Source organism: Chiloscyllium plagiosum, unplaced genomic scaffold (assembly GCF_037043375.1).
Source record: "Chiloscyllium plagiosum isolate Xiang-an unplaced genomic scaffold, Cpla_swu_hap1 HiC_scaffold_3, whole genome shotgun sequence".
In the NCBI taxonomy this organism is placed as follows: Eukaryota; Metazoa; Chordata; class Chondrichthyes; order Orectolobiformes; family Hemiscylliidae; genus Chiloscyllium; species Chiloscyllium plagiosum.
Genome location: NW_028270141.1, coordinates 154,437,729 through 154,454,458, shown reverse-complemented (window position 1 = coordinate 154,454,458; position 16,730 = coordinate 154,437,729). Strand labels below are relative to the sequence as shown.

General features: G+C 42.8%; 1 protein-coding gene across 1 annotated transcript in view; it reads left to right on the top strand.

Annotated features, from left to right (window-relative positions):
- Positions 1-16,730, top strand: part of LOC122540182 (dynein axonemal heavy chain 8-like) — a 1,370,012-nt gene that overhangs the window by 1,085,519 nt on the left and 267,763 nt on the right. Inside the window, exon 64 of the mRNA XM_087976825.1 lies at positions 8,191-8,355. Coding sequence (XP_087832951.1) covers positions 8,191-8,355 — 165 coding nt within the window. The remainder of the gene's footprint in view (positions 1-8,190; positions 8,356-16,730) is intronic.

The following is a 16,730-nucleotide window of genomic DNA, read 5'->3' as shown; positions in this document are numbered from 1 at the left end:
TCTTCATAACAATACTATCCATCGTCCAATGGTCTAGCGGAAAGAGCAATCCAAACTTTGAAGGCAGGCTTAAAGATCCATCGTACAGTGTCACTTGATATGAAACTGTCCTGTTCCTGTTCGAATATAGGACCACCCTGCATGCAACAATAGGGATAGCTCCAGCAGAATGGCTGATGGGGAGAAGGCACCGCACCGGGTTACACCTGATATCTGCAGACCGTTGTGGGGGGAGGCTGAAACGTCAGAAGGAATGCCAATGCTGGTCACAGGCCTCCTCTTAGGGAGAGAGACAATGTAATTAAGGGAATGAAGTTTGGAGCCGGAACCCATCGAAATAGCCCTGTATGGGTATGAGGCAAGGTTGACACGAGGTCAGATCCCATGACTTACAAAGTTGGGATTGATGATACAATCCAGAACAAACATATGGATCACTTGAAACCTGTTACTTCACAAGTGGGGCAGGAGCAAAATATTCCTGTCCCCTCAGAACAGTCAGGAGGCCTGTTAAAAATGGTATGTTCTCCCCCCTTGGTCGAGTGTTGGTGAAACCTCAGAGTCTGAGCTGGATGCAACCTCGATACCATTACCACTGGAAGAAGAGGCAGAAAATCTATGGAGACACTCCAGATGCAAGACACAGACTACAGTCTGGTACATGCTGCCCATGTCAGAGTCTGAATCAGAGGAACTGGACCTATGGAGTTGGGAGGTCATGTTGTGGCTGTACAGGACATTGGTTTGGCCATTTTTGGAATACTGCATGCAATTATGATCTCCCTGCTATTGGAAGGATGTTGTGAAACATGAAAGGGTTCAGAAATGATTTACAAGGATGTTGCCAGGATTGGAGGATTTGAGCTTTAGAGAGAGGCTGAATAGGCTGGGACAGTTTCTCCTGGAGCATCGGAGGCTTAAGGATGACCTTATAATGGTTTGTAAAATCACAAAGAACATGGATAAGGTAAATAGACAAGGTCTTTTCTCTGGGATGGGGGAGTCCAAAACTAGAGGGCTTAGATTTAAGGTGAGAGGGAAAAGATTTAAAAGGACCCTAAGGGGAAACATTTTCACACAGAAGGTGGTATGTGTATGGAATGAGCTATCAGAGGAAGTGGTAGAGGCTGGTACAAGTGCAACATTTAAGAGGCATCTGGATGGGTATATGAGTAGGAAGGGTTTAGAAGGAGATGGGTCAAATGCTGGCAAATGGGACTAGATTTATATAGGATATCTGGTCAGCATGGATGAATTAGACCAAAGGGTTTGTTTCCATGTTGTACAGCTCTAAGTCTATAAGACTATGAAAATGACACAAGAAAAGCTATGAAAGAAAGACCAGTCCTACATCCGGGGACTTGGGGGGGGTGGTGTGGTGGGGGAGGGGGGGAAGGTGTTAGTGGAGGGTGAATATAGCGCTTGGAACTGGCTGGATCTTGTTGACTATGAAATCCTGGTTTAGGTTTGTTAACCTGGGCCAAACAGGAAAGCCCTGGCTGGCCAATATAAACAGAGGTTGTAGAATCTCCTCTCCCAAGGACTGACTCCAAGTTGGTTCGTCATAGCCAGTGTACTGTGGAGAAAAGTCCTCTTGATCTGGGTGGTGAGGGAAAGATATTAAATATATATACACATAAACGGGAGATTTAGAATCTCCTCAGTTCAGGGAACTGACTCCGAACTGGCGTGACCACAGCCAGTGTACTGTGCACATGTAAATAATGGGTGACTTGGTGATGGAATACCAGCCTCTGTACAGTCATTTCACAGTTCAAATTCCAATTTTCCCCTTTGGGATGTTGCAAAAAGTATATACATAAACAGGGGTTTAGGATCACGTCAGTTCAGGGACTGACTCTGAGCTTACTGGCCACAACCAGTGTACAGCGCAAAAGTAAATAATGGGTGACTTGGGGGTGACAGTATACCAGCCTCTGTGCAGTTATTTCTCCCATTGCATGAATAGTCCTTCCTGCATCTAATCTGTCTAGTCCTGTCAGAATTTTATAGGTTTCTATGAAATCCCTCCTCAGGGAATATAATCCTGACTGACTCAACTTCTTAAATGTCAGTCCTGTCACCCCAGGAATCAAGTCAGTAAACCTTTGGGCACTCCTTGTATACCAAGAACTTTCTTCCTCAGATAAGTAGATCAAAACTGCACACAATATTCAGGGTGTGGCCTCACCAGTGCGTTAATAATAATCTGTCTTCCTGTTTTTAACTACCAAAGTGGACAACCTCATCCACATTATACTGCACTTACCTCGCCTGCAACATCTCTGTATCCTCCTCACAATTCACCCTTCCACACAGCTTTGTGTCATCTAGAAATTTGGAGATATTACATTTAAATTATGTAAATTATTGGCATATAGTATGGATAGCTGGGGGTCCCAGTTCTGATCCCTGTGGTAACCCACTAGTCACTGCCTGCCATTCAGAAAAAGACCATTTATTCCTACTCTTTGTTTCTTATCTGCTAACCAACTCTCTATCCCTTTCAGTACAATATTTCTATTCCATGTGCTTTACTCTTATACATAGAACATAGAACATAGAACATAGAAAAATACAGCACAGTGCAGGCCCTTTGGCCCTCGATGTTGCGCCGATCCAAGCCCACCTCACCTACGCTAGCCCACTATCCTCCATATGCCTATCCAATGCCCGTTTAAATGCCCATAAAGAGGGAGAGTCCACCACTGCTACTGGCAGGGCATTCCATGAACTCACGACTCGCTGAGTAAAGAATCTACCCCTAACATCTGTCCTATACCTACCACCCCTTAATTTAAAGCTATGCCCCCTCGTAATAGCTGACTCCATATGTGGAAAAAGGTTCCATGGTCAACCCTATCTAAACCCCTAATCATCTTGTACACCTCTATTAAGTCACCCCTAAACCTTCTTTTCTCCAATGAAAACAACCCCAACTGCCTCAGCCTTTCCTCATACGATCTTCCTACCATACCAGGCAACATCCTGGTAAACCTCCTCTGCACCCGTTCCAGTGCCTCCACATCCTTCCTATAGTATGGCAACCAAAACTGCACACAATACTCCAGATGCGGCCGCACCAGAGTCTTATACAACTGCAACATGACCTCAGGACTCCGGAACTCAATTCCTCTACCAATAAAAGCCAGTACGCCATATGCCTTTTTCACCGCACTATTTACCTGGGCGGCAACTTTCAGAGATCTGTGTACATGGACACCAAGATCCCTCTGCTCATCCACACTACCAAGTATCCGACCATTAGCCCAGTACCCCGTCTTTTTGTTACTCTTACCAAAGTGAATCACCTCACACGTACCTACATTGAACTACATTAACCTTGTCTGCGGGACTTTGTCAAAAGCCTTCTGAATGTCCAAATAAACCACATCCAATGGTTCTCCCTGATAAACTGGATGAGTTACATCCTCAAATAATTCCAATAGCTTTGTCAAGCATGATTTCCTTCTTATAAATCCATACTGGCAGTATCTTGGTCTACCATTGTTTTCTAAGTGATCTGCGCTAAAATCCTTGATAATTAACTGTGGTATATTCCCCACAACTGATGTCAAACTCAGTGTGGTGTTGGACTGGAGTGGACAAAGTCAGAAGTCACATGACACCAGGTTCGGTTCAACAGGTTTATTTGAAGTCAGAAGTTTTTGGAGTGCTATCCTTCATCAGGTGAAGTGGAAGGAAGCACACAGGCACAGACACTTTTAATTACCTGGATTTATCTTGCCATTATCTCTCTGCCTATATATTCTGTGCCTGTGTGCTTTCTTCCACTTCACCTGAGGAAGAAGTAGTGCTCCAAAAGCTTGTGATTTCAAATAAACTTGTTAAACAATAACCTGGTGTCATGTGACATCTGACGATGTCAGACTTGCCTATCTATAATTCCTTGCTTTCTCTCTGCCTCTCTTTTTGACGAGTGGAGTTATATTAGCTATCCTCCAATCTGTAGGAAATGGTCCAGAGTCTCAAGAATCTTCGAAGATGACCACCAATGCATCCATTATTTCTCAGACAACTTCCTAAAGTTCTCTGAGATGTAGATTCTCAGGACTCGTAAATTTATCAACTTTCAATCCCATCAATTTCTCCAACACCATATCTTTGCTAATACAGATTCAGTTCTCCTTCGCAATAAACCATGTGCCTTCCATCAGTTCTGGTACATTATTTCTGTCATCTGTGAAGACAGAAGTGAAGTATGAATTTAGTTCATCTGCCATTTCTTTGTTCCCCAATATAAATTCTCAAGTTTCTGACTGTGTGGGACCTACATTAGTTGTCACCAACCTTTTTTCTCTTTACATACCTATCGAAATATTTACAGTTAATTCTTGTATTCCCCACAATCTTACCATCATACACTATTTTCTCCCTTTTAATCAATCCCTTATTCCCTCTTTGGTGACTTTTAAACTGTTCCCAATCCTAAGGTCAATTGTTTGTTTCTTGCCAATTTATATGTCTCTTCTTTGCATCTAATACTATCACTAACTTTCCTCATAAGCCATGGTTTGGCCACTGTTAACTTTGCATTCTAGTGCCAGACAGGAATAAACATAATTTTTTGCAGTTCACTCATTCATTTTTTGAACATTTGCAATTACTTATTCACTGTCATGCTTTTCAGCACAATTTCTTAATCCATCACAGCCAACTCCAAAATCCTCTTTTTGCAAACCATTGTTATCCTTTTCTGTGACAAACATAAAATGTACAGTGCTATGTCCTTTCTCAATGAAATGTTCTCCCACTGCCATCTTGAGCAGTTGTCCAGCTTTGCTTTTCAGAATTGGGTCTGGCATTGAAATATCCCTTAATTCCTCTCAATATTCTCTCACTTATTTCTTTTGCTGTGTTTCTGAGACCAGATGAGCACAGCTGTGGCTGTACTCCTTTCTCAAGTAATACTACCTTAATTTGCCTCTAGCCCTTGCATTTCACAAATTTGTTAGAGTTCCTTGGAAATGTAACAAGCAGGATAGATAATGCAGAAGCAATAGATGTAATGTATTTAGAATTCCATAGAGCATTAAATGAAAGGATACTTCACAAGATGCTGTATGAAAGATTACTTCACAAGATAAATATTTAGTGCTAGAGTAATGTATTGTCATAGATAGATGATTTTCAAACTAAACTAAAATAGGGAGTTGGGATAAATGGATATTTTTCAATTTTGCAAACAGGAAATGCTGGAGTCCTGAGACACAGTGGGCGGCACGGTGGCACAGTGGTTAGCACTGCTGCCTCACAGCGCCAGAGACCCGGGTTCAATTCCCGCCTCAGGCGACTGACTGTGTGGAGTTTGCACGTTCTCCCCGTGGCTGCGTGGGTTTCCTCCGGGTGCTCCGGTTTCCTCCCACAGTCCAAAGATGTGCAGGTAAGGTGAATTGGCCATGCTAAATTGCCCGTAGTGTTAGGTAAGGGGTAAATGTAGGGGTATGGGTGGGTTGCGCTTCGGCGGATTGGTGTGGACTTGTTGGGCCGAAGGGCCTGTTTCCACACTGTAATGTAATCTAATCTAATCTAAAAATCTAATCAACTCTGTGCAATCTGAATTAATGAAAGAGCCAAGTGTATCATCACCAAATTTGCTGATATTTTGGAGTGCAATTTATGGGAATTACATAAAAATCAGAACTTTCCTCTCCATGGTGAGGAAAGAGTTGGGAAAATATAGTTGGACTAAAAAATGAAAACTCTCAAAATTGAGAACAAATTTTGTGATTTTCCCCTCCAATCCTTAAATAGCGATTATAGAATCTCACTATTGGCTTCATTTATTTCCATGCATTTTAATCCCATTAATAGCCCACCCCATCTTATTTTGACACCACCTCCAATTGTCCTATCTTCCTTGAGATGCCAGGTATCAGGAATTCCCAATGTAACTTGTGGCTGGAGCTCGCTGAGTTCTTCTCCGAGCCATAAGCCAGCACATATGTGACATGAGATAAGTTCAATGAATTTGACTGATGAAGTGTAATTTAAAGGATAGATAAGCTTATTGTTATTTAATAAAGGCACTGCTGAATGCTATGGTACGCACGGACCTGGTTATGAATCATAAAATGTTAGTGTGGTATAATACGATATACAAATTATGATGGTATAATTGATGATTTGACTCTGACATCAGTAAGAGTGATTGAGAGAAGACATTGGACTCAAGCAAACAGGTGAATAAAATGGTTTTAAACATTTCACTGGAGAGCTGTATTCTGTAATCTGTAATTTGTACAAATAAATACAAGAATAAATACAAGACAGTATTTTGTACTGTCCATTTAAATAATGCTTTTTAAAATTCTATTCCTGCTTATTTCCTTCTATTTTACCGAGAATAGTGAGCAACCATACATTTCCGTGCATTACACTCCATCTGCCAAGTATTTGCCTACTTATGTTTATATTCCTTCACATCTTTTTATGTCCTCCTCACAACTTACTTTGCTAATTATTTTTTGACCATCAGTGCTCATGACATGGAAGCAGAACCCTTGAAAGGGAAACAAAGGCCTTCATTATGTGCCACATTAGTCCATATGATATAAATACTTAAACTAACAAAACAAGAGCTGTTAGAACTCAGTTGGTAACAGATATGAAAGTGAGTGACAATCCCTTTAAATACTATTAGTGATGATAGTGGTGGCTTGGGGCCTTTCTGACATTGAACAAATTTGAGTAATGTAAAGTTAAAAGAAGGCTGATGCTACAGCATTGAAACAAGATTTCCAGAGAGAATTCCTCACCACATGATGGCTGACATCTTGCTGCTTGCTCAACATACTTGCAGCCCATGCTTTCATTTACTTCCAAGATAGCATCAGCTGTGGCCACAAAAACACATTATTTTGGTTTTAAAAATGTATCCATATGACTGAGCATCCAGGCTGGACACCATAGGAGATTGCAACCAAAGAGTTTGTTCAGTATCCAGTCACTATGGGAATAAGATGTGCAGCAGGAAATGGCAGATTGTTGATCAAGAGTGGAATATAAAGTGCTTTACCTGTACTTTCCACAATCTAGTCTACTGCATTTGCCGCTCACAATGTGGATATTAGGGAACACAGCATAGATTGGGTGATCGCTTTGCATAATATCTACGTTCTGCCTGTAAAAAAGACCCAGAGCTTCCTGCCACCTAAGCACACCACCTTGTTCCTTGTCCAACATCTCTGTCCAGTGAAGCTCAGCGCAAGCTGGAAGAACAGCACTTCATTTTCCACTTGGGAACTCTACAGCCCTCCGGACTCCTGAACTCACCCGTGTCCTTGCCCCCGACCGCGCACACCAGGCCTTGTTGTCACATACTCTGCCATTACACATTACCTATTGTTTGCTACTAACAGTCTCCATTAACAGCTAATCACCCTCCTAGCCAGATTGTTATCAACTCCTTTGTCCAACTGCTCTTCTGTCTCTTTGGGCTCTATCCCTACCTATCATTTACTCCTTGCCCCCTTTCTGCATATAAACCAACATTTTCCGAGCTACCATCCATTCTGAGGGATAGTCACCAGACTCAAAACATTAACATTGATTTCTCTTCACAAGTGCTGCCAGACCTTCTGAGCTTTACGAGCAATTTCTGATTTTGTTTGTAAGTGTAAAGGTTGGTTATTAGATTTATGTAATGAGGACCAAGAATTTGTCCAACATAAATTGACAACCCTGTTTTAAACAGTCAACTTGGCTGAATGCTTCCTTTTGCAGCATATGCATACTTCTCCTAACCCCCTGGTTCTGAGCCCATTAGGAGCAGCCTGGAGCTAATTTCTGCAATAGCTGAGGGATGGTCGAGCATAATTCCATAGTTATTCAGTGACAAACTGGGACACCTGCCCCCAAACAGGAATATTTACTGATTTTAAATTGTGCCGAACATGGTGGACCTGGTTTCTGCTTCGGTTTATGCTCTGCTCATGCCGAACACAGTATATTTATATTCTACCAATTTTTTTCATCTGCTGGGTATTACACTCTAAGCCCAAACACTTACTCAATCCATGTACATCCACTGTATTGATGACTTCATACAACACAGTGTTTGATTAATAGTGGCAAAATAACTGTGTCAGGAATTGTAAATCTGTGCCAAAAACAATGAACAATTTGAAATACTACACAATTAAGTTGTTGTCTGATTTTTTTTAACAGGTGTCTAACTTATTTGCTCGGGATGAACTTGATGAAATTACTCAATCGCTGATTGCACCAATGAAGAAAGAAGCATCTCGGGTTCCACCCACTTTTGACAATTTATATGAATACTTTATAAAAAGAGCCAGGAAAAATCTTCATGTTGTCCTCTGTTTCTCTCCCGTCAGTGCTTGTTTTTAATTTGGATTTCTTTTGAACTAGAAGTTAATTGAATATGATTGAATTTACTTGCAGTTTGAGAGGGAGAAGCTGGGATCAGATGTAATGGTATTACAGCTGAATAAAAGCACCTACAGAGGCATGAAGGAGGAGCTGGGTAGAATTGACTGGAAAAGGAGCCTAGCAGGAAAGATAGTGGAACAGCAATGGCAGGAGTTTCTGGGAGTAATTTAGGAGACACAGCAGAGATTCATTTTGTGGAAAAAGAAGTGTGGTACCGGGAGGATGGGGCAACCATGGCTGATGAGGGAAGTCAGGGATAGCACAAAGGCAAAAGAGAAAGCATATAATTTGGTGAAGTGCAGTAGGAAACCAGAGGATTGGGAAGGTTACAAAGACCAACAGAGGGCAACAAAAAAGAAATAAGGAGGGAGAGGATTAAATATGAAGGTAAGCTAGCCAGTAATATAAAGGAAGACTGTAAGAGTTTCTTTAGATATAAAGAGATAAAAAAGAGATGCAAAAGTGGACACTGGACTGCTGGACAATGACACTAGAGTGATAGTACTGGGAAACATGGAAATGGCTGGGAACTGAATAATTACTTTGTGTCAGTCTTCATGGTGGAAGACACGACTAATATCCCAAAATTTCAAGAGAGTGAGGGGGCAGAGCTGAGTATGGTGGCATCACCAAGGAGAAGGTGTGAGAAAACCTGAATGGCCTAAAGGTGGATAAATCACCTGAACCAGATGGACTACACCCCAGAGATCTAAGGGAGACAGCTGAGAAGGTAGTGGAGGCATTAGTGGTGATCTTTCAGGAATTGCTAGAATCAGGGAAGGTCCCAGAGGACTGGGACATGACACCCTGTTTGTAAGGGAGTAAGGCAAAAGATGGAAAATTACAGACCAATTAGCCTAACCTTGGCTGTGGGTAAGATTTTGGAGACAATTATGAAGGATGTTATTTCTGAATACTTGGAAGTGTATGGTAAAATAAGGCAAAGTCAGCATGGTTTCATCAAGGAGAGGTCATGCCTGACAAATCTATCAGAATTCTTTGAGAAAGTAATGAGCAGGTTAGACCAAGGAGAGCCAATGGATGTTATCTACCTGGAATTCAAGAGTTTGACAAGATGCTTCACAGGAGGCTACTGAATAAGATAAGGGCCCATGGTGTCAGAGGCAAAGTGCTAGCATGGATAGAAGCTTGGCTGTTTGGCAGAAAGTAGAGACCCATTATAAAAGGGTCCTTCTCAGGGTGGCAGCCAGTGACAAATGGTGTTCGCAAAGCTCAGTGTCGGGACCACAACTTTTCACTTTATACATTAATGATTGAGATGAATGAACTGAGGGCATTTTGGCTAAGTTTGCGGATGATACAAAGATAGGTAAAGGACAGGTAGCATTGAGTAGAAGGGGAGACTTCAGAACCTCAGAGTCCCAGAACGCTGCACCACCTGGTTCTAGCTCTTACCCAAACCTGACTGCCCTGGTCGACCATTTGTCTCCACATGCTCCTGCCCCACCAAACTCATCTCCTCATATCTTGACACCATCATGTTTCCCTTGGTCCACAAATGACCCACTTACATTTGGGACACCACCCATGCCCTCCACGTCCTCTATGACTTCCATTTCCATGATGCCCCAATGGCTCATCTTCACCATGGACATCCAGTTTCATGATGAGGGCCTCCTAGTCCTGCATTTCTTCATTTCTTGCTGGAGAAAGTGAGGTCTGCAGATGCTGGAGATTAAAGTTGAAACTTTATTGCTGGAACAGCACAGCAGGTCAGGCAGCATCCAGGGAACAGGAGATTCGACGTTTCGGGCACAGGCCCTTCTTCAGGATTCCTGAAGAAGGGCCTGTGCCCAAAACGTCGAATCTCCTGTTCCCTGGATGCTGCCTGACCTGCTGTGCTGTTCCAGCAATAAAGTTTCAACTCATTTCTTGCTGACCTAACCTGTACCCCTCCCCAGCACACTCATTCGATTGACGGAATTGGTTCTCACCCTCAACAACCTCTCCTTCAAATTCTCCCTTCAGACCAAAAGAGTAGCCATGGGCACACACATGGGCCCCAACTATGCCTGCCTCTTCGTCAGATAGATGAAATAGTCCATCTTCCATAGTTACACTGGCACCATTCCCCACCTTTTTCTCTGCTACACTGATGACTGTTTCGGTGCCATCTCATGCTCCCATGAGGAGATTGAACAGTTCATCATTTCCACAAATGCCTTTAACCCTGACCTCAAGTTCACCTCCAGGACCTCTCCCTCTCCATCTCTGTCAACGAACTCAACACGGATCTCTACTTCAAATTCACTGAATCCCACAGCTATCTGGACTACACCCCCTCCCTCCATGCACCAACCTTTGTGAAAATATGATTCCCTACTCCCAATTCCTCCACCTCCACCACATCTGCTTCCTGGAGGAGCAATTCCACTCATGGATATTCCAGATGGCCTCTGATTTCAAGGAACGCAATTTCCCCTCCTATATGGTCAACAATGCCGTCCAGCACATCTCCTCCACTTCCCACACCTCGGCCATTGAATCCAACCCCTCTAACCTCATCAAGGATAGAACCCCCGCACCCCCACCGTGTTCATCACCTTCCACCCCACTAATCTCTGGATACAGCGCATTATCCTCAGCCATTTCTGCCACCTGCAGTCAGACCCTACTACAAGAGATATGGTTATTGTTCTTTCCTCACTCTTATCTGCATTCTGCAGAGACTATTCCCTCCATGACTCCCTCTTTACTTTCACGCCCCTACCAACCCACTCTCCACTCCCGGTACATCTCCTTGCCACTGCAAGAGGTGTAAACTCTGCGCCTACACTTCCCCCCTCACCTCTGTCCGAGGCCCCAAAGGATCCTTTCGCATTTAGCAGAGATTTTCCTGCACATCCACAGACCTTATCTACTGTGTCCATTGCTCTCGTTGTGGTCTCTTCTACATTCGGGAGACAGACACCAACTTGTGGAACATTTCAGGAAACATCTCTGGGACAGCCGCACCAAACAACCCCACCACCCTGTGGCCAAACACTTCAAATCCCCCTCCTGCACTTCAACTCCCCCTCCCACTCTGCCAAGGACATGCAAGTCCTGGGCTTCCTCCACCACTAAATCCTCGCCACCCAACACCTGGAGGAAGAGCATCTCATCTTCTGCCTTGAGAGCCTCCAACCCCACGACTTCAATGTCAATTTCACCAGTTTCCTCACCTCCCCTCCCCTCACCTCATCCCAGACCTAACCCTCCAACTTGGCACCATCCTCTTGAACTGTCTGACCTGTCCATCTTCCTCCCTACCTATCCGTTCCACCCTCCGCTCCAACCTAACACTATCATCCCCCAACTGTATCTACCTATCACCTTCCCAGCTAACTTTTCCCCCAACCCCACCCTCCTATTTATCTCTCAGCCCCCTTCTCCCCTCCATGTTCCTAATAAATGACTTATGCCCAAAACGTTGACTCTCTGCTCCTTGGATGCTGCCTAACCTGCTATGCTTTTCTAGTGTCACACTTTTTTGACTCTCTCCTGCAGAAGGATTTGGACAGGTTAGGAGAGTGGGTAAAGAAGTGGCAAATGGAGTACAATGTGGGAAAGTGTGAGGTCATACACTTTGGTAGGAAGAATAGAAGCATGGACTATTTTTTAAATGGGGAGAAAATTCAGAAATCTGAAGTGCAAAGAGACTTGGGAGCTCCACTCCAGGATTCTTTCAAGATAAACTTGCAGGTTGAGTCAGTAATTAGGAAGGAAAATGCAATGGTGACATTTATTTTGAGAGGACTTGAATATAAAAGTAGGAATGTACTTCTGAGGCTTTTTAAAGTTCTGGTCAGACTATATGTGGAGTATTCTGTGCTGTTTTGGGCCCCATATCTCAGGAAGGATGTACTGTCCCTGGAGCGTGTTCAGAGGAGGATGACAAGAATGGTTCCAAAGCTTAACATATGAGGAATATTTGAGGAAGGCTTATGGTATGCTTTCCTTTATTGGCCAGAGTATTGAGAATAAGAATTGGGAGGTCAAGTTGCAGCTGTACAGGGCATTGGTTTGGCCACTTTTGGAATATTATGTGCAATTCTGGCTTCCTTCCTATCGGAAGAATGTTGTGAAACTTGAAAGCGTTCAGAAAAGATTTACAAGGATGTTGCCACGGTTGGAGGATTTGAGCAATAGGGAGAGGCTGAATAGGCTGGGGCTGTTTTCCCTGGAGTGTCAGAGGCTGAGGGGTGACCTTATAGAGGTTTATGAAATCATGAGGGGCATGGGTAGCGTAAATAGACAAGGTCTTTTCCCTGGGGTGGGGAACTAGAGGGCACAGGCTGAGGATGAAAGGAAAAAGATATAAAAGAGACCTAAAGGGCAACTTTTTCACACAGAGGGTGGTGCGTGTATGGAATGAATTGCCAGAGGAGGTGGTAGAGGCTGGTACAATTGCAACATTTAAAAGGCATCTGGATGGGTATATGAAGTGGAAGGGTTCATAGGGATATGTGCCAAGTGCTGGCAAATCTGACTAGATTAGGTTGGGATATCTGGTGATCTATATGGACTTCAGTAAGACATTCAACAAGGTTCCCCATGTGTTAGCAAGGTTTAATTTCATGGAATACAGAGAGAACTAGCCTTTTGGATACAGAACTGGCTCGAAGGTAGAAGACAGAGGGTGGTGGTGGAGGGTTGTTTTTCAGACTGGAGGCCTGTGATCAGTGGAGTGCCACAAGGATCAATGCTGGACCCACTGCTTTTCATTATTTATATAAATGATTTGGATATGAACATAGAAGCAATAGTTAGTAAGTTTGCAGATGCTGAAGAACGTTACCTCAGATTACAATGGGATCTTGATCAGACGGGCCAATGGGCTGAGGAGTGGCAGATGGAGTTTAAAATAAGTAAGTGCGAGATGCTGCATTTGTGAAAGCAAATCTTAGCAGGACTTATACAATTAATGGTAAGGTCCTCAGGAGTGTTGCTGAAAAAAGAGACCTTGGAGTGCATGTAAATAGGTCCTTGAAAGTAGAGTTGCAGGTAGATAGGATAGTGAAGAAGGCATTTAGTATGCTTTCCTTTATTGGTCAGAGCATTGAGTATGGGAGTTGGGTTGTTATGTTGTGGCTGCACAGGATGTTGGTTAGACCACTTTTGTCATATTGCATGCAGTTCTGGTCTCCTTCCTACTGGAAGGATGTTGTGAAACTTGAAAGGGTTCAGAAAAAAATTACAAGGACGTTGCATGGGTTGGAGGATTTGAGCTATCAGGAGATGTTGAATAATCTGGAGTGTCGAAGGCTAAAGGATGGCCTCATAGAGGTTTATAAAGTCATGAGGGGCATGGATAGGGTAAATAGACAAAGTCTTTTCCCTGGAGTGGCTGAGTCCAGAACTAGAGGGCATAGGTTTAAGGTGAGAAGGGAAAGATATAAAAGAGTCCTAAGAGGCAACTTTTTCACGCAGAGGGTGGTACGTATATGGAATGAGCTACCAGAGGAATTGATGGAGGCTGGTACAATTTAAAATGCATCTGGATGGATATATGAATAAGAACATAGATAAGCTGCAGAGCTGGGCTGATAGATGGCAAATGGAGTTTAATGTGGACAAGTGTGAGATGATTCACTTTGGTCGGAGTAACTGGAATGCAAAGTACTGGGCTAATGGTAAGATTCTTGGTAGTGTAGATGAGCAGAGAGATCTCGGTGTCCAGGTACACAGATCCTTGAAAGTTACTACCCAGGTTGACAGGGTTGTTAAGAAGGAATACAGTGTTTTAGCTTTTATTAATAGAGGGATCGAGTTCCGGAACCATGAGGTTATGCTACAGCTGTACAAATCTCTGGTACGACCACACTTGTAGTATCATGTACAGTTCTGGTCACCGCTTTATAAGAAGGATGTGGAAGCTTTGGAAAGGGTGCAGAGGAGATTTACTAGGATGTTGCCTGTTATGGAGGGAAGGTCTTACGAGGAAAGGCTGAGGAATTAAGGGCTACGGGGAGAATGCGGGTAAGTGGAGTTGAAATGCCATCAGCCATGATTGAATGGCGGAGTGGACTCGATGGGCCGAATGGCCTTGCTTCCGTTCCTATGTCTTATGGTCTTATGGTCTTATGGACTTGAGGCTGTTTTCGTTAGAGAGAAGAAGTTTGAGAGGTGACTTAATAGAGACATATAAGATAATCAGATGGTTAGATAGGGTGGTCAGGGAGAGCCTTTTTCCAAGTATGATGACGCCGAGCATGAGGGGGCATAGCTTTAAATTGAGGGGTGATAGATATAGGACAGATGTCAGAGGTAGTTTCTTTGCTCAGAGAGTAATAAGGGTATGGAATGCTTTGCCTGCAATGGTAGTAGATTCGCCAACTTTAAGTACATTTAAGTCGTCATTGGACAAGCATATGGACGTACATGGAATAGTGTAGGTTAGATGGGCTTCAGATTGGTATGACAGGTCGGCACAACATCGAGGGCCGAAGTGCCTGTACTGCGCTGTAATGTTCTATGTTCTATGTAACAGTTTAGAGGGATATGGGCCAAATGCTGGCAAATGGGACTAGATTAGGTTGGGATATCTGGTCGGCGTGAATGAGTTGGACTAAAGGGTCCATTTTCAAGCTGTACACCTCTATGACTCTTTGACTCTGGGACTATACTCGATGGAACTTCAAAGAATGAGAGGTGATCTAATTGAAATAGACAGAATACTGAATGGCCTGGTCAGAGTGAATGTTGGGAAAATGTTTCCACTTGTAGGAAAGACTAGGACCTGCGGGGACAGTCTTAGAGTAAAGGGAAGATCTTTTAGAATGGAGATAAGGAGAAACTTCTTCTACAAGAGAGTGATGAATCTATGGAATTCACTGCCACAGAAGGCTGTGGAGTCCAGGTCATGGAGTAGATTTAAGACGGAGATAAGATAGGTTCTTAATTGTCAATGAGATCAAGAGTTAAGGGGACAAAGCAGGTGAATGTGTTTGAGAAGCTTATCAGCCATGATTGAATGGTGGAGTAGACTCGATGTGCCGAATGGCCTAATTTCTGCTCCTGTATCTTATGGTCTTATGGTCTAAGTTCTATCTCTTTGAGAGTATGTTTCAATTTCTTTGTGATTGGTCCCTGATAGTCAAATTGTGTTCCTGAACACATGGCTAGAAGCAATCCATCAAATCTAACGGTCAAAAATTAACTGAGTTTCTCTTTGTTGAAGAAATCATGGAGTCAATTTTGCAATTTGCTATCTTTCCTTCAGAGAAGATTGCTGTCAGAACCAAAGCACATGATTCAATCTTTTGAGTCTATTCCACAATTTAATGCAATTAGTATCAGTTTTCCGATGATAGTGTTTCCCACTACACCACAAAAAAAGTCATTGGGAGCCTACTGCTGCTTCTCATGGCTTACCCATCTCAGAAGAACTGTGCCCAGACAGGAAGTTGTCCTTACGTGACCACTATTTGGCCATTTAAGGATTTCAATCGAGCTTACGGAGGGAGGGAAGGAGGGATGTTCTCAGCCTTGTCCATTTCCTGTAAAATCATTACCAGCTCAGAGACAGGTGAGTGGATGGTGGAAGGTTAGCCTCAGAATTTTATGGCCTCCTCACCTAAAAATCCACAGCAGCAAACTTTACAATTCTCCCCCATGACTGATCTGTCATCTATCTTCATACACATGCTTATGTCCAATCTCCCTTTACTATACCAGGTTAACAGAAATCTCCAACTTATCATGAGCAATTAAATTGATATAAACTAACATTTTCAGAAAAAAATTCAAATATCTACAGTCTTTTGTATATAAAAGTGGCTCATAATTTCACTTCTGTAAGGCCAGCTCCCAATTTTTCAATGATGTTTTCACGTCTTATATTCCTCGAGCAGTAAAAAAGGTTTCTCACTTGCTGCCATTGCATGAAACATTTTGCATTTCTGAGATACAAATTTCCTTTTAATAGTTCTTCGCAATTATGATATCAGACCTTTCGCTAACCATTAACCATGGGGGACTCTTCGTTACATGCAGCTATCTTTGAAAATAGCAGAACAAATTTTGCATGTTCCCTGTAATTTGAGGAGCAAACATGGACTATTCACTCACCTTCAAGGATTATCCAATGTACCCCTAGCATTCTGGTGTGATCTAATTAACACAAATCTGATCTATTTTCTTCAAGCATTAATGAATTAGATTAGATTACTAGCATTAATGAATTGAGGCAAAGTACCATTAAAGCAAAAGCACAATATCATGGAAGCAGGGAATTCAGAACCTGCTGATAGTGGTGCTTACACAATTCAAGTAAATTGCATTTTATCAGAATTATTAATGAAATTGTCGTT